The sequence below is a fragment of the Microcebus murinus genome, chromosome 6, assembly GCF_040939455.1.
Source record: "Microcebus murinus isolate Inina chromosome 6, M.murinus_Inina_mat1.0, whole genome shotgun sequence".
NCBI lineage: Eukaryota > Metazoa > Chordata > Mammalia > Primates > Cheirogaleidae > Microcebus > Microcebus murinus.
The window spans coordinates 107,268,573-107,286,733 of record NC_134109.1 but is presented as its reverse complement, the minus strand read 5'-3'; the positions used below and the strand labels follow the sequence as shown (position 1 = coordinate 107,286,733).

The following is an 18,161-nucleotide window of genomic DNA, read 5'->3' as shown; positions in this document are numbered from 1 at the left end:
GCCACAGATGAGATCAGATTCAGGAAGAGCCTGAGACTCGACTCTCAAAGGGTGAGATGAAAGGTGTAAAGAGATTAGGTCCTCATTTATTCTATTGCAAGGGACCTTTTCCCATTCTTTGTGGGAATCTGTTTCCCATATCACTCCACCCCATTCCATGAGATAACAGGGACCTAACAAAGGATGGTATTCTTATTTCTCATCACTAGGACATCAAAGGCCAGTTCTGGAATGATGATGATTCGGAGGGAGATAATGAATCAGAGGAATTTCTCTATGGAGTTCAGGTGAGGTTATATCCCCCAAGACCCATGTTGAATAATCTACACGGGTTATCTGTGTGCCTCCTCTGGATACATCAGGAGTGAAAGAGGTTCTGGAGCACAGATGAGATGAGGATATAATGTTGGAGTAGATCCTGTGTCTTGCTCTTGCCTGGGATTCTTACCTGTCCCAGAGTAACCTACATCCTCGGTATGTGGAGGCTACCCATATGTTATTAATTAGAAGTAATTGTTTTCTGATTCTTCCTTCAATAGCCAGTGGGGTTGCATCTTAAAAGATTACTCTGCCAGTTATTGCTTAATGCCATTATTATCCAGGGCACAATCCTGAGCAGAAATGCTTAGACTCTCGGAATGCTTTTCGGATAGAACCTAGCTGAGCTAAAATCTGTACTCTTCAGCCTGTTCTGAGTTGTTGTAGAATGTATATATAAGTATCCTGGTCAAGGTCTGAGAGGAAAAGCTGGAGATTTAAGGATGTGAACTCCTCAAGCAAAGCCTACCTTTGGTCTCCTGAAACTTTTTTAGAGTTGTGATGAAGGGATATTTGTCTGTTAATGAAATCCCTAGCTGGGGTCACTAAAAACCCCTTCATACAAGAGGCTTTCACTTCCCCTGTATTGCTGCTGCTGTCTGATTTCTCCTGTTCCTGGTGCCTCTTCATGTTATTTTCATTTTCTTCTCTCTTTCCCCATCTGTATTTTTCCACACCTCTCCACCACCACCATTTTTGCCACTCTCTCAGGGGAGCTGTGCAGCTGACCTGTATCGACACCCACAGCTTGATGCAGACATTGAAGCCGTGAAGGAGATCTACAGTGAGAACTCTGTATCCATCAGGTGGGACTCTGCTTCAGGGATGGCAAGGGAGCAAGCCACTTTTTTCTGAGTTGTTGAAAGGCTAGAGGTTTTTCTTTTTATGGTGTGATAGGGGGATAAATTATGAGCTTAATGATAGAAATCGCTCGGAATATATAAGCTTGGCTGGCAGGAGAGAGTAAGGGTACTTTTCTTAGAAATTTCCTGTTATCCTAGACCCCTCTAAGCCAGTAGTTTCACCTTTGTGGTAAGAAAGGCTTCTGGCATGGAGAAGGCTCTGATCATGTATGTGGCTTGAGGCTGTAGCTAAGACCCTACATATAAAACTACCATCGACCTTCCTTCTCCCCTGGCCCAGAGCTCAGTTCTCCTTCCACCTCAGTCTCTGTTCCCTTCTTTCTCCCTTAATGAGTCTCACTCACCTGTGGTCGCCTGTATCTCTATAGAGAATATGGAACTATCGATGACGTGGACATTGACCTCCACATCAACATCAGCTTCCTCGATGTAAGTGGGCTAGTACCTGCCAACAACATGTCTAGCTGGACTTGTGGAATTTGTCATGTAGGCCAGGAGTCTTGTTCCTGAGTGCTGTATTTGGAGCACATATTCTTCATCTCTGTCTTTCCTAGACCATCAGCAGACAGTGGTGTGTACTGTCATGTGCATGCATGTGTCATATGGGGAAACTTCATTCCTCTATATTGCTAAACGGGAAATTATTTCCCTTGTTCTTTTAGGAGGAAGTCTCTACAGCCTGGAAGGTCCTCCGGACAGAACCCATTGTGTTGAGGCTGCGATTTTCTCTCTCCCAGTACCTTGATGGACCAGGTAAAGGCAGTGACTTTGGGCAAGTGGCTGATCTGAATATGGTATAATCCAAAGTCCTAAGTTAACTGAGGTAGAGAAAAAATAGGAACAAGGCGCTTGACTCAATCTGTAGGCCATCGGTCAGGGCTTTTTAAATTTCCTTTCATTGGTGTCTTCATCCTCTGTTATCTGATATTCTGATAGCCATTCCCTAAAGGCCTTCATGGCTAATGACATTGTTTTCTCTGGTTCCAAAATATAATTTATCCTCCCCCCCGCCCCGCCCAGCTTCCTACTGAGAATATTTTAAATGATTAGACAGCTTCCAGAACCTACTGTCTACCTCAGATGTTTTCATCCTCCATCATTATTTGGAGTACCCAGCAGCTTCTGTTTTCAAAATCTAAAGAAGCTATTCCTTCCTTCCTAATGGATATTGCTAATAAAAAAAAAAAAAAAAAAAAAAAAGAAGCTATTCCACTGAACTGTGCCTTTGGACTGCCAGGAGGTTAGAGATGTGTACTTACGAGGTCCCTTCTCTTCTCTTCACAGAACCATCAATTGAGGTTTTCCAGCCATCGAATAAGGAAGGGTTTGGGCTGGGTCTTCAGTTGAAAAAGTAAGAACTTTGATCTTTTCTGATCAGGGACATGTGAGGGAAAGAGAGAGAGAGAGAGATCTGTGTGGATGGGCAGGCAGAGCCTTGGATGGAATGTTTCCTTCCGGAAAAAGTCTTCCTAAAGTGTGCCCAGGAAAAGCTAAAATAAATTTGGGGAGCCAAATTTATTGTTGTGGAGTGGGAGTCTACTGTTCTTAGGTATCAGAAATTAAGACTTCTTAGAGGCGAACGGAGAGACTCATCTCTACCTAGCATTTAAGGAAAAGTACAACTCTGGAATCAGAGTCATGCCATTCATATTTCCTCAGAGAGCGGGGCTCTAGGAGCTCAGATAATTTTAGTTTATTGAATGTGTTGAGCACTATGCTAAGTGTTTGGTATGCAAAGAGAAATGACACACATTTTCTTCCCTCAGTGAGGTTCCAAATAGAGTCCTGTGGATATGTATTCTATTAATTTTTCTTTTTTGAGACAGAGTCTCACTCTGTTGCCCTGGCTAGAGTGCCATGGCATCAGCCTAGCTCACAGCAACCTCAAACTCCTGGGCTCAAGTGATCCTTCCGCCTCAGCCTCCCGAGTACCTGGGACTATAGGCATGTGCCACCATGCCCGGCTAATTTTTTCTATATATTTTTAGTTGTTCCGCTAATTTCTTTCTATTTTTAATAGAGATAGGGTCTCAGTCTTGCTCAGGTTGGTCTCAAACTCTTGATCTTGAGCAATCCTCCCACCTCTGCCTCCCAGAGTGCTAGGATTACAGGCATGAGCCACCACGTGTGGCCAAAACCTTCTCTTTTAAAGACCAAATACTATACAGTCATAGTCTCACTCTGTTGCCCTGGCTAGAGTGCCGTGGCGTCAACCTAGCTCACAGCAACCTCAAACTCCTGGGCTTAAGCAATCTTGCTGCCTCAGCCTCCCAAGTAGCTGGGACTACAGGCATGTTTCACCATGCCCAGCTAATTTTTTCTATATATTTTTAGTTGGCCAATTAATTTCTTTCTATTCTTAGTAGAGATGAGGTCTCACTCTTAGTCTGTTTTCGAACTTCTGACCTTGAGTGATCCTCCTGCCTTAGCCTCCCAGAGTACTAGGATTATAGGTGTGAGCCATCGTGCCTGGCCAGTGGATATGTATTCTTTTTTTTTTTTGAGACAGAGTCTCACTCTCTTGCCTGGGCTAGAGTGCCATGGCAACAGCCTAGCTCGCAGCAACCTCAAGCTCCTGGGCTCAAGCAATCTTCCTGCCTCAGCCTCCTGGGTAACTGGGACTACAGGCATGCGCTACCATGCCTGACTAATTTTTTTTTATTTTAAGTTGTCCAGCTCATTTTTTTCTATTTATAGTAGAGATGGGGTCTTGCTCTTGCTCAAGCTGAAGCAGTCTTCCTGAGCTGAAGCAGTCTTCCTGCCTCAGCCTCCCAGAGTGGTAGGATTATAGGCATGAGCCACTGTGCCTAGCCTGGATATGTGTTCTAATACAAGTGAATATGTAAAGTTCAGAAAGAATAGAGAGGAAGGAGTAACTAAGTATAGTGACAAGTGGAGGGCCGTGAATGAAGGAATGAAGGATGATTAATGATTTTCTAGGTTGAATGAGAGTTGTCTATGTAGACAATTTCTGAGAGAGAATAACATTTGCAGCGGCATAGTCACATGAAGCAGCATGCGTGTAGGAAGCTTCAAGTCATTAAATATTGCTGCGGAAATGCAAGGAGCGAGTGCTAGGAACCAAAGCCAGAGAATAGGTATTCAAATTAGTGAAGATCTTGGGCTTTTATCTTGTAGGCAGTGGAAACATTGAAGGGTTTTAGGCAAAGAAAGGGCAAGGTCAGATTTAGTTTTAGAAAAACTAATCTGGTAGAATTGTATAATATGGGTAGAGGTGAATGAGACAAGAGGTCAGAACTAGTTTAAAAGGAGGCTTTTGTAGAATTCTAGACATGAGATGCTGCAGTACTGAACTAAAGTGTGACTGTAGGTGAGAATGGAGATGAGAGACAAATAAGAGAAATTTGCAGGGTATAAAATCAGTAAGACTTGAAGGCTGATTTGAATGTGTTGATTATGATGATAAGGGGCAACAAATAGTGGAAAATTACTCCTGGGTTTCCAACCTAGATGTCTGGGTAAATTGTGATGCCAACAATTTAGGGATATAAGAAGAGGAGCAGGTTTGTAGGATGAGGATAAATAATTAGTTCCATTTTAGGCATGCTGTTTAAAGGGACCTTTGGAGTATGCAAGTGAAGATGTTCAATATATGTGAATTTGCTACTTACAGGAGAGGTTAGGGTTGGAGATATGCATCAGTTTGTGGATGGAAATTACAACCAGTGAATATGAGATTGCCAAAGGAGAGCCTGATAGAGTGAAAAGAAAACAGGATCAAGGGCAAAATAACCTTAAACACCCAGACAAAATACCCAAGAAACCAACAGAGTAGGTGAGGAAGAAGCAGCTCTGCAGGTAGGTCAGCGAAGAATAAGAAGAGAATCGTGGCACAGAAGACAAGCAAGGAAAGGTTCTACAAGGAAGACCAGATGCCAGAGAAGATAAGTAGTGGGAAAACTTAGGAGTATCAGTTGGATTTAGCATCAAGGTGAGAACAATTTTAGTGGAGCGGTGAAGGTAGAAACCAGAATACATAAAGTTGAGAATTGAGTGGTTGGCAACAAAGTAGAAATAATGAGTATGGATTGAGAAATTTGGATGAGAATAGGAGAGTATAGGAGACTACCTAGACTGAGCTCCACAAAGTGAAAAATTTTTTTTTGAGACAGAGTCTCACTTTGTTCCCTGGGCTAGAGTGCAGTGGCGTCAGCCTAGCTCATAGTAACTTCAAACTCTTGGCTTCAAGCAATCCTCCTGCCTCAGCCTCCTGAGTAGTTGAGACTACAGGCACACACCACTATGCCTGGCTAATATTTTCTCTTTTTAGTAGAGACAGGGTCTTGCTTTTGCTCAGGCTGGTCTCGAACTCCTGAGCTCAAGTGATCCTCCTGCTTGGACCTCGCAGAGTGCTAGGATTACAGGTGTGAGCCACGGCGCCTAGCCAGAAAGTAGACATTTTTGGTAGACTTTGGGAAAGGAACTGACAGGAAATGGTTGACACATTTAGGTCCCTAAAGAGACAAAATGGGGCTGAGGTCTAGAGCACAAATACAAGGATTGATCTTAAAAAGGAGGGTCATCTTGTCTGCAGAGAACAGAGGGGCCAAGGTAAGGGTGGAAATAGAAATAGATTTTGTAGTAGGGCTGGAAAATTAATGGAGCTGTTATCTGATGGCTTTCTCTTATTTTTTCTTTTTATTTTTTTTGTGAGCACAGATCTTGGTATGATGGCTTTCTCTATTAAGGAAGAGAGATTATTGGTGTAGGTAAAGTTGGTAGCTTAAAGAAAGTGATAAGGATTCAGAGCAATAGTTAAAGTAATGCTAGAGAGAACTAATCAAGGACAAGTAAAAAGATTGACAAGTCCAGCTGAGGACCTAGCTCGAGTTGGAAACCATAAATTGGGGAGATGTAATTCTCCACTTAACAATGTCAGTACCCCTCATGTCACTTGTCCTTTTCTTCACTGCTTACAAAACAGAGAGGTGTTCACCCCCATCCCACCACTTGTGTTCCACTCTCAGCAGTATGGTCATTCTTGGCAGTCGATCTCAAGATTCACAGCCTTTGAAGGCTCACCTTTGAGATCTCCCTCTAAAGGCAAAGCATCTCAGAAGTCTTCTGGTCCATTAGGCTAGGTACCTCCTAGGGTAAAGGGGTGCTTCAGGACGGTACATTTCCATGTGCTAAGGTCATCTTAAGAGAGTCTTTAGACACACAGTCCCCCTCCACAACTAGTTTTGCAGTCCCTGGGTCTGAATTTTAAATTAATGTCTCTCTTAATCCTTATTTCTTCACCTACTCCCCTGCCTAATCTTGCTTAAGCCTATTCTATTTGTTCCTGCAGGATCCTGGGTATGTTCACATCCCAACAATGGAAACATCTGAGCAACGATTTCTTAAAGACCCAGCAGGAGAAGAGGCACAGTTGGTTCAAGGCAAGTGGTACTATCAAGAAGTTCCGAGCTGGCCTCAGCATCTTCTCACCCATCCCCAAGTAAGTGGTCCCCTGATCACCTTGTGATAGCCCCCACCCATACCTTCCTGATTACCTAAACTTATCTTTTCTGTCTCCTCCCTTGGTCCTCTAAATTCTGTATCTTTGTCAACTAACACCCCTCACGTGGTCCTGTCCCCTATGTGTTCTTATCTTTCTACTCTGACCTAATGTTAATACCTCATCCTTTATGTAAAACACAATACCTACCTCATCGCTATATTTGGAAAATGTATGCTGATCTTTCCTTCTTTCTTTTCTTTGGCCCCAATCTTTATTCCCCATCTTAAGGAGAAAGAGTCAGAGAATAGGCACCAGTTCCTTCCTCTTATGTAGGAGTACCTTGATTTATTAGCTAGATTCTAGAAATAAATATTGCTCCATTCTTTGACTGCAGGTCTGCATTTTTACCCCCTCTGGTGCCTGCTGATCTTCCCAAAGGCAGATAGAAAGCCAAATTTGTAGCTTCCCAGGTAACTGTTGTTGACAGTTAGAGAGTTGGCAGTAGACTCTTTGGGATGCAATTACTACTTGCCTGGCACAGTTGTTTAATACTTTCTCTGTCTCTCTCTTTTCTCTCTCTATTTCCCCCTGCCCCCTTCCCCTCTCTCACTCTCCCCCTCCCTCCCTCTCTCTTTCACACACACACAGTAAATGAAACAGATAGCTTCTCTATGGGATCATTCCATACCTGGTCTAGATGCCATAGTGACGTACACTCTGCCTTTGCTCACCTTCTGTGTCCCAATCTGAAAAAACACACAGATAATGACATAAAAAATCAGTTCAGATATGTCATCTACTAGTTTTGACATTGTTTAAGATCCAGTAGAACTTTTCTCAGATATAAGTTTATCTTTGGCTTATGAATCAGTGTCTCTAATTCCCTTCTAGGACACGTAGTGAATCCCAGTTTCATCATTTGTCTTTGCTTTCTCTCCCCAGGTCTCCCAGTTTCCCTATCATACAGGACTCCATGCTGAAAGGCAAACTGGGTGTGCCAGAGCTTCGAGTTGGGCGCCTCATGAACCGTTCCATCTCCTGCACCATGAAGAACCCCAAAGTGGAGGTGTTTGGCTACCCTCCCAGTCCCCAGGCAGGTCTCCTGTGCCCCCAGCACGAGGGCCTCCCTCCCCCAGCACGGACCTCTCCTTTGGTACATGGGCTGGGGAGGGTTTGACTTGGGTGTCAGGTGGGTGGGAGTGGAAATGTGGGAGTATAGCTTCTCAGAATGAGGTGAGGGCATCATAAGCCTGAGTATGTACCATGAATGAGTAGAATGGAATATATTTTTTAATAGCCAGTAACTTATATCTATTAATGTATTATCTGGCAAGCTTCTCATAATAGGCCATGAAGCAGAGAGTCTGGATATAGGCCTCCCAAGGAGAAGTCATGATTTTATTGGGTTGTGGTCAGGACTTGGTAGTCAGCTGCTGTACTAATCTGTTCTACCTACTTTGAAGAGGGCTAAGTACAGGCAAGCCCTTTTCCATAAACTGATAAAAATGCCTAAAGGTCTCCTCTCCAGCTTTGAGATTACTTAGGCTGATCTGAGCTAGGCCTTAGCTACTTTAGGAGAATCTTAGGTGGTGGGCATGAGTGAGGTCTCTCTTGGCCCCAGCTTCAGTAGGAGGCTCATAGATTTGCCTTTTTACTCTCACCAGGTCAGTGGTCACTGCAAGAACATCCCCACTCTGGAATATGGATTCCTTGTTCAGGTAATCAAGTCAAAAGCTTCATTCCAAAGCCCCTCCCTGTTGTCTGACCCATTTGGTCTGCTAACATCTCCCAGCTCCTTAGTTGGTTGAATATTTCTTGAGTTGTCTTGTACCCAGAACTATACTGAATGTCAAGTGGATGGAGGAAAGAAGCCATAGTTCCCATCCTCAAGAAGCTCACAGCATTACTGAGAAGACAACACTCACAGAACACTTATGATCAAGTGCAGAATTTGGCACTGCAAATTTTAAGTGTGTCGAGAGAGAGATTGACACTAAATTTCTTATGTTCCCCAACATCACTTTCTTAAGAGGTCTTCAGTTTTTCTGACAGACCCCTTTCACTGCCCAGCCACTCCTGGCCATTTGCTGCTTTTAAAAATGTCTTCATTCCTTGGACGTGCTTTCACTTTTGAATCTCTGTAACCTTTGCTCGTGCCATTCCCTCCACTGGCCTTCCTCCCCATATGTGCCTATTGCCATCAAGGCAAATAATGATTGCCATCGTGACTCCAACTGCATTAACTAGAAATGATCTCTCCCCTCACTGAGCTCTCATGATCCTTTTTATTTTACATGGCATCTACGTGTCACATACTATATGTTGCCTTGAATTGTAATTAATTTGTATGTGTGCCATAGCTCCCTCATTGGAGTTTAGCATCTGAGAAGGCAATCTTCTATATTATTGCATAATCAAGGAGATGTTTCATAGAGCTTTCACAAATCTATGTTAAATAAATGAATAAAATCTCTAGCATGTCCCATTACCAGCTCAAAGGCATATGAAATGGGAATAACCTGATCTTCACACAAAAGCTGTGTTAAAGGGTCCAAAAAAACACTTTAGGATTTGCTGCATGAGCTCTGGATTTGTGCCATTTTCCCAGCACAGAGTTGTATCTGTGGTTTTGACCAGTGGACTGGCTAATTATTCTAGGTAGGTAAAATGGCTTCTCAGGCCCCCCTGCCATCCAATCATGGACTGAATACTGTCCTGTCCCAAAGGGATAGTCTGTAATTACTACAACTACTGTTAATAATTTGATTAGCACCTGTTTGTTTTTAAAATACTTTCATGGAAATCATCTCATTTCTTGCTGTACCTCCTATGATTTAAATAATGTTCTAATTTATTTATAAATGAAGAAACCAAGGCTTAGGTTAACTGACTTGCCCAAAGTTATATATGGTATTAAGTAATAGAGGTGGGATGTTAACCCAGGTCTTCTAAATCAAACATCGTGGCTTATCTTATTTTTACTATACTATACAGTCTTAGCTCTGCAGTCAGGCCATTAGTTTAAGTGCAGGGCCCAAGAATAGACCCTACCTTAGCCAGAGGGCTGAGATGGGGAAGGAAAGCTGGAAAAGCAGCTCAAATTATTTCCCATATCTGTGCCTATATTCCAAAAGACTTAGAATCTGTTCTCTCTTCAGATCATGAAGTATGCAGAGCAGAGGATTCCAACATTGAATGAATACTGTGTGGTGTGTGATGAGCAGCATGTCTTCCAGAATGGTTCCATGCTCAAGGTATAGATCCCTGCTCTGTGACCCTCTTCTTTAGCTAAGTCCCCTTCACTCCTCATCTCTCCCTTATTTCTTTCTTCCTGGGCCTACAGTGAAAGTAGAATTCTGTCCACATTCTCCGAGACAGTATAAATAATTCTTTTTCTCAGTAAACAAATCTTAGCAGTCCTGCTTAGAGAGATGAGGATATGGGAATATTTTTGAGGATATAGTTCACCTAACATTTAAAAATGGGTATCAGATATTTGTGAAGATGGTTAGATATGAAGCCATCCTCAAGGACTCCAAGTCCAGGTTGACAGACAGTCACTTAACTATAAATCACAATATATATTAAATGTGTAGAAGAGATATGAGCAGTGTTGTGGAATCTCAGAAGAGAGGGCATCTGACTACCTAGGAAGATCAGGGAAAGAAGGCTTCATAGAGGCGAGAGTATTAACTTTCAAACTTTTCAGTAAGCCATTATAATTAAGTCCTTTTTTTTTTGAGACAAGGTCTCACTCTATTGCCTGGGCTAGAGTGCTGTGGCGTCAGCCTAGCTCACAACCACCTCAAACTCCTGGGCTCAAGCAATCCTTCTGCCTCAGCCTCCCGAGTAGCTGGGACTACCGGCATGCAGCACCATGCCTAGCTAATTTTTTTCTATATATTTTTAGTTGTCCCATTAATTTCTTTCTATTTTTAGTAGAGATGGGGTCTCGCTCTTGCTCAAACTGGTTTGGAACTCCTGACCTTGAGTGATCCTCCCGCCTCAGCCTCCCAGAGTGCTAGTATTAAGGCATGAGCCACCATGCCCGGCCCTATGATTAAGTCCATATTGATAGTTTTCTCTGGACATAGAGGGCCCTAAATTCCTACCTTGTTCTAGAGTCATCTAAAGATCAGGGCTGTCCCTCTATCCCTATACCTTCTTATTGCACACCCCATACCACCACCATCTGTTTAATATGTTTATTCAGCCAGCTGTCTGTACTCGTGAACTGTGTGTCTTCTCCTTCTACACACTGGGCGTCATGTCTGGAGCTGCAGAAGAGGTGGCTACTGGAGCAGAGGTATGGGACGGGGAAAAGCAGCTGGGGAGTTGGCATTAAGAGAGGCGGAGGAACCCAGCAATTTCACTCCTTGCAACTTAACCTCCAAAATTTCTTTCATATATAAGGATATTTACTATGGTACTGTTTACAAAATAAAAATGGGTGCAACCCCATCTGTAGAGGGTCTTGTTAAAGAAATTACAATATGTCCTTGCATGGAACGACTACATAGCTATTGTGTGGATAGAAAATTGTAACATACAATTATATGTAAAAAACAAATACAACAGTATGTGAAGTAAAAAATATCTGGAAAGGTATACATCAAACTTATCAGTAGTTACCTGTTGTGAATGAAATTTGTTTAGGGGCAAGGGTATGATTTTTATCTTTTCTTCAATCACTTTGGTATTACTTGAATATTTATGAGTTTGTATTTTCCAATTAAAAATCCATAAACACATTTGCTTTTTTAAAGAACAGGGAGAAATGCTGGGTCTTGTGTGACTCCCAGTTCTGGGAAATCATTTAGCTTCTCCCCCTTTTTCTCCTTTCCCCTAAGGTGGTGGATCTACTGGTGGCCATGTGCAGGGCAGCATTGGAGTCCCCTAGAAAGAGCATCATTTTTGAGCCTTATCCCTCTGTGGTGGACCCCACTGATCCCAAGACTCTGGCCTTTAACCCTAAGGTATAAATTACTTGGGAAGAAAGGGCTAATGAACCAAAATGGTAACAGGTAGTGGGAGACAATGGGCTGTGATTCCAGTATATATGAAATGTATACATATGGAATATACAAGTTGGAATAAGGCACATAAGGAAAGAACACTTGTTTCTTGGGAACTCTTTTTTTTTTTTTTGAGACAGAGTCTTGCTTTGTTGCCCAGGCTAGAGTGAGTGCTGTGGCGTCAGCCTAGCTCACAGCAACCTCAAACTCCTGGGCTCAAGCGATCCTACTGCCTCAGCCTCCCGAGTAGCTGGGACTACAGGCATGCACCACCATGCCCAGCTATATATATTAGTTGGCCAATTAATTTCTTTCTGTTTATAGTAGAGACGGGATCTTGCTCTTGCTCAGGGTGGTTTCAAACTCCTGACCTCAAGCAATCCGCCTGCCTGGACCTCCCAGAGTGCTAGGATTACAGGTGTGAGCCACCGCGCCTAGCCTTAGCCCTTTATTTTTATTCAGGTCATCATTTGATTGCATGGGGCCCTTCCACATTAGAGGACAATCTGCTTTTCTCAGTCTACTGATTCAAATGTTAATCTCAGCCAAAAATACCCTATAGACTAGACACACCCAGAAATAATGGTTGACCAAATGTCTGGGCACCTCATGGTCCAGTGAAGTTGACATGTAAAATTAACCATCACAATTAGCCAGCACAGTACCCCACTATAACCGTCATTACTATATATCAGGCACTATACTAAGTTCTTTTTTTTTTTTTCCTGAGACAAAGTCTCCGTCTTTTGCCTGGGCTAGAGTGCCATGGTGTCAGCCTAGTTCACAGCAACCTCAAATTCCTGGGCTCAAGCGATCCTTCTGCCTCAGCCTCCCAAGTAGCTGGGACTACAGGCATGCGCCACCATGCCCGGCTAATTTTTTCTGTATATTTTTAGTTGTCCAATTAATTTCTTTCTATTTTTAGTAGAGACGGGTTCTTGCTCTTGCTCAGGCTGGTCTTGAACTCCTGAGCTCAAATGATCTGCCCGCCTCGGCTTCCCAGAGTGCTAGGATTACAGGCGTGAGCCTCTGCGCCGGGCCTATACTGAGTATTTTATATATGTTATTTAATCCTCAAAACATTTCTGTGAGGGGTAGAAATTATCTTCATTTGCAAACAAGAATGCTAAGGTTCTAAGAGGTCAAGTAACTTACCCTATTACTCCCAGTTGGTAGAAGAGGACTAGCCTATTATACCAGAACTGTCATTAAATCTGTTCTTTCAATGACATACTACCCTGTTTCCATGGGCCTAGACTTGTGTACCTCTGGCCCTCTTTCTCATCACATCCTTACTCTCCTCTGTTCTTCATATGGTTCTTCTCTTCCCATTGATTCCCCACAGAAGAAGAATTATGAGCGACTTCAGAAAGCTCTGGATAGTGTGATGTCTATTCGGGAGATGACCCAGGTATTCTGCCTTCTGTCTGTCCCTTCCCTGCTGCCTGCCCACCTCAAATGCCCTATTCTGCTTATAATTTGTGGGAGTAAGATGAGGATTTAGAGAAGCTACTCAAATTCCTGGCTGTATTTTTTTTTAGTCTTCCTTCTTTAGCCTTTCCAATTCTTGTTCTCTGTCTTGTTAGCTCTGTTACTTCTCTGTATTCTCTTCACTCTTAGTGTTGCTCTCAACCTTTACCTTGCTGCTAAATCTTTCACAAGTTGTTCATATTTAATGTTTTCCCATAGTTCTTAGGGAATTAGAGAAGTGGGGTTGGGAGGGAGAGGAGGGGGTCTTGGAGGTAAGGAACTAGACCCCCAGGGGCCTACATCTTCTATCCTTCTAGGGGTGGGGCAGCCACATGGAGCAGTGACCATCCTTTGACTCAAGGCTGTCCCTCACCAGACTTCCCCACCCCTCGTCTGCAATCTCTGCATGAATAGACATTCATTTGTATTCACATTTACAGGTGGGCCTCTTCTCAGCAAATCCTATATATCACAGTTCAGATTGACACATCAGATACACCTAGGAGGGATGATTTACCTGTCAGGACTCTTTGCTTTTTGTAAAGATTTACCACAGGATTCCTTAGCCTAATCTTTCTGGGACATTGGTTTTATTTATTTTTTGATTTATAATCAACTTTTTAGGGCTGTAGGAATTGCATAAAATGAGGGAGACCCACCTGCATGTTGTTTTGTAAGCATCTTCAGTCATTTTCATATTTATTTATGAGTCTGCCCAAATGACTGGGGCTCCTTGAGGGTGGGAACCCCATCTCCTCTCCTCTGTGTGGCCTTTCGTGCCTACCTCGCCCTGGGCTCTGATAGTCAGGCTGTGGAAAGTGGGAGGGCACCCGCCTCTCCTGGGAGATAACCTTATGGCCATTGTTTTACAGGGTTCATATTTGGAAATCAAGAAGCAGATGGACAAGTTGGATCCCCTGGCCCATCCTCTCCTGCAGTGGTATGAATAGCATGGCTCATCCTTTCCAGGGCATGGGGAGGGACGGGGGCATTGGACATGGGGCCTACACCTTCTCTTAGAGGCAGCTTCAGCATCCTTTCTAAGGTTATAGACTGTATGACTGCTTTTTCTTGGAGTTCTATTCTTTTTTTTTTTTTTTGAGACAGAGCCTTGCTCTGTTGCCCAGGCTAGAGTGAGTGCCGTGACGTCAGCCTCGCTCACAGCAACCTCCAACTCCTGGGCTCAAGCAATCCTCCTGCCTCAGCCTCCCGAGTAGCTGGGACTACAGGCATGCACCACTATGCCTGGCTAATTTTTTCTATATATTTTTAGTTGGCCAATTAATTTCTTTCTATTTATAGTAAAGATGGGGTCTCACTCTTGCTCAGGCTGGTCTCGAACTCCTGAACTCGAGCAATCCGCCCACCTCAGCCTCCCAGAATGTCAGGATTACAGGCGTGAGCTACCGCGCCCGGCCCTTACACCTTACATTAACAAGAACTCAGGTCCTATAAAGGCCCACAAATTCTGACATGATTTTTCAAGTTCTTAGTGTTCCATGTTTCCCAATAGGTTCTTTTTGTTTTCTTAATTAATTAATTTATTTATTTTTGAGACAGAGTCTTACCCTGTTGTCCCAGCTAGAGTGCCGTGGTGTCATCATAGCTCATAGCAACCTCAACCTCCTGGGCTCAAGCAGTGCTTCTGTCTCAGCCTCCGGAGTAGCTGGGACTACAGGCATGTGCCACCATCCCCGGCTAATTTTTTCTATATGTATTTTTAGCTGGCCAATTAATTTCTTTCTATTTTTAGTAGAGACAGGGTCTCGCTCTTGCTCAGGCTGGTTTCGAACTCCTGACCTTGAGTGATCTGCCTGCTTTGGCCTCCCAGAGTGCTAGAATTACAGGCATGAGCCACCGTACTGGCCAATTCATTTACTTTTTAAATTGCCAAATGAAGGCTGGGCACGGTGGCTCATGCCTGTAATCCTAGCACTCTTGGAGGCTGAGGTGGGAGGATTGCTTGAGCTCAGGAGTACAAGACCAGCTGAGCAAGAGTGAGACCCCGAACTCATAATAATTAAAAAAATAAATTGCCAAATGAAAATTGTATCAATTTATTATGCACAATGTGATATTTTGAAATATGTGTACATTGTGGAGTGGCTCACTAGAGCTAATTAACATATGCATTATCTCACGTGTGTTTTTTGTGTTGAGAGCCCTTGGAAATCTATTCTCTCCATGATTTTTTTTTTTTTTTTTGAGACAGAGTCTCGCTTTTGTTGCCCGGGCTAGAGTGAGTGCCGTGGCGTCAGCCTAGCTCACAGCAACCTCAAACTCCTGGGCTCGAGCGATCCTTCTGCCTCAGCCTCCCTGGTAGCTGGGACTACAGGCATGTGCCACCATGCCCGGCTAATTTTTTATATATATATATCAGTTGGCCAATTGATTTCTTTCTATTTATAGTAGAGACGGGGTCTCGCTCTTGCTCAGGCTGGTTTTGAACTCCTGACCTTGAGCAATCCGCCCGCCTCGGCCTCCCAAGAGCTAGGATTACAGGCGTGAGCCACAGCGCCCGGCCTCTCTCCATGATTTTTAAGAATATAATGCATTGTTAATAACTATAGTCACCACCAATAGGTTTTTGAGTGTCATTTGCATGTAGGAATTAACACTATTAATTTCAGTAAGTTTTCTGTGTATTCAGAGAGGTCTGTCTCACCCTGCTATCCCCTTCCCCTATCTCAGGGTCTTCCCAGATGATGGAGAATGTTGAGACCCTTGAGGCACTGTTGTTATTTCCTTCTCTTAGCACAGATTCTGACTATTCCCCACTGTCCTCCTTCCCTGATCTTCTTTTCTGTTTTCCTGACATAGCTTTCCCCTTCTAGCCTGCCCTCCTCTTCCTAGTCAGCCTTTGACATCAGTACTTTCTCAGTGCAACAGCTTCCTTCCTCTCAGCCTGAGGAATAACTGGGCATAGACCATCCAGGGTAGCATCACAAGTACATAGATGAGGCACGGAAAAAACAAACTGTGTCCACTGTAGAATATAGTGCTCTCTTGCCGAGCCCTCAAGGTTTTTATGCCTTTGTTTTTTACTGTCCTCTGAGTTCAGCCTATACACAGTCTGATCTCTTCTGACTCCTCAGGACAATCATTCTAGTTACTTCTACCTACTTCTGCCTAGACAGTAACTTTCTTTACATTCCTCCCAATCCCCGAGAGCCTTCAGGCTTCCTCTGAGCTCAGGCAGGATGGTTCCTGAGCCCCAGTTCTGAGTCTGAGTCTGAGTCTGAGTCTAAATCCCAGGTATAAATCATCACCATCCTAATTTAGACCTTTCTTTTTTTTTCTAGGTGACTTCATGCTCTTCCTTTTGTTGTATCATTTTCTCCCTAGATATAGCAGCTCATCTTCAACCCCTTTCTTTCTTTCATCCATTGTTTAATTCTCTAGTAGCTAGCTGATCTCTGGTCAGTAGCTTCCTTTTTACATTTTTGTACCAAAAGGAATATCTAGATAGTGAACTGGACATTTCCCCAGCCCAGGAATCCTTACTTGTTCTCCCAAGGGCAGAGGAAGGCTATTTGTTTCAGGATAGCTTAACCACATAGGTAGTGTGTATGTAACATTCTGTCCTTTCCTTTTTTTCTGTTTCTTCCCAGGATCATCTCTAGCAACAGGTCACACATTGTCAAACTACCTCTCAGCAGGGTAAGTGACCATTTTGCCTCTAAACTCTTCTAAATTTCTGGTGAGGGGCTCTAAGTCAGTTAACCATATTGATCTAGATCTGCCTGGTTAGCTCTGTCCATCAACATGGGGTTTGCGCCTTAGCATGTTTCCCTTGTGTGGGGTCAGTGCAACCTTTCCCTCCCTGATCTCGATTTCTGCTCTGTTTTCCTGATCCCACCCCCACCCTGGGCAGCAGCTGAAGTTCATGCACACCTCACACCAGTTCCTCCTGCTGAGCAGCCCTCCTGCCAAGGAGGCTCGGTTCCGGACCGCCAAGAAGCTCTACGGCAGCACCTTTGCCTTCCAGTGAGGAGGCTGGGGGCTGGGCAGTGGGCGGGAGGGGGTGGGAAGAGTGCTCTTGAGGTATATGAATTTGTGTTACCTGTGTCCATCAACTAGTCAGCAAATGCTTTTTTTTTTTTTTTTTGAGACAGAGTCTCACTTGTTGCCCAGGCTAGAGTGAGTGCCATGGCGTCAGCCTAGCTCACAGCAACCTCAAACTCCTGGGCTCAAGCGATCCTCCTGCCTCAGCCTCCCGAGTAGCTGGGACTACAGGCATACGCCACCATGCCCGGCTAATTTTTTCTATATATATTAGTTGGCCAATTAATTTCTTTCTATTTATAGTAGAGACGAGGTCTCGCTCTTGCTCAGGCTGGTTTCGAACTCTTGACCTTGAGCAATCCGCCCGTCGTCTCGGCCTCCCAGAGAGCTAGGATTACAGGCGTGAGCCACCTCGCCCGGCCAGCAAATGCTTATTAAATGCTATTGTGGTATCTGCTGTGGAGGATAAAAAGATAAATATGATGTGATGTGGTCTTTATTCCCAAACTGCTTATGATGTAGTTGAAGAGAAATAATATTTACATATAAAAAGATGTGGTTGAAGGAACAGATTGGAGGGGATAGATTTTAAAGCTACTTTGAAAGAAAATCCACAATTTATGCCTAATTGTAAGATGGGGGAGAGAAAAAGAGAGGTATTAAAGGTAACTTGGAGTTGGTTGTATCTGTTTCTTAAACTAGAACATGAAATCAGCATTAAAAGCCATATTTGGCATCAGTGATAAGTTTGTTGAGTTTGAGAAGAATTTGTTTAGTTTGAAATATCAGAAGAAAGGGCAAAAGAAAATACTGAACCAGCATTTGAGGATTTAGGATGGGATTAACTGAAGCACAGAAGAGAGGATGAAAACTGGAAATAAAGATGTAGGGTTTAACCACACACACACAAGTATCTTGCGTACCTGTGACTATATCCATGTGCGTGTCCATTACTAGGTGTGTCTCTGTCCATCTTCATGTCCTGTGTGGGTGAGAATGGGTGGGAATGGGAGTCTTGGAAGTGCT

General features: G+C 43.5%; 1 protein-coding gene across 16 annotated transcripts in view; it reads left to right on the top strand.

Annotated features, from left to right (window-relative positions):
- Positions 1-18,161, top strand: part of PARP6 (poly(ADP-ribose) polymerase family member 6) — a 32,946-nt gene that overhangs the window by 5,035 nt on the left and 9,750 nt on the right. For 6 of the 16 annotated variants that reach the window (XR_001154988.2, XM_076004530.1, XM_012768248.2 and 3 more), the window contains 15 exons: positions 210-287; positions 1,030-1,124; positions 1,550-1,610; positions 1,844-1,934; positions 2,466-2,532; positions 6,493-6,642; positions 7,588-7,798; positions 8,310-8,363; positions 9,804-9,899; positions 10,859-10,951; positions 11,496-11,621; positions 13,006-13,071; positions 14,003-14,070; positions 16,742-16,790; positions 17,005-17,117. Coding sequence is in view for 12 of the 16 variants with exons in the window: in XM_076004530.1 (XP_075860645.1) it covers positions 210-287; positions 1,030-1,124; positions 1,550-1,610; positions 1,844-1,934; positions 2,466-2,532; positions 6,493-6,642; positions 7,588-7,798; positions 8,310-8,363; positions 9,804-9,899; positions 10,859-10,951; positions 11,496-11,621; positions 13,006-13,071; positions 14,003-14,070; positions 16,742-16,790; positions 17,005-17,117 (1,418 nt within the window). In the remaining 4 variants the exon portion in view is untranslated. The remainder of the gene's footprint in view (positions 1-209; positions 288-1,029; positions 1,125-1,549; positions 1,611-1,843; positions 1,935-2,465; positions 2,533-6,492; positions 6,643-7,587; positions 7,799-8,309; positions 8,364-9,803; positions 9,900-10,858; positions 10,952-11,495; positions 11,622-13,005; positions 13,072-14,002; positions 14,071-16,741; positions 16,791-17,004; positions 17,118-18,161) is intronic. The other 10 variants (XR_002223406.2, XM_076004532.1, XM_012768250.3 and 7 more) reach the window with 3 other exon arrangements.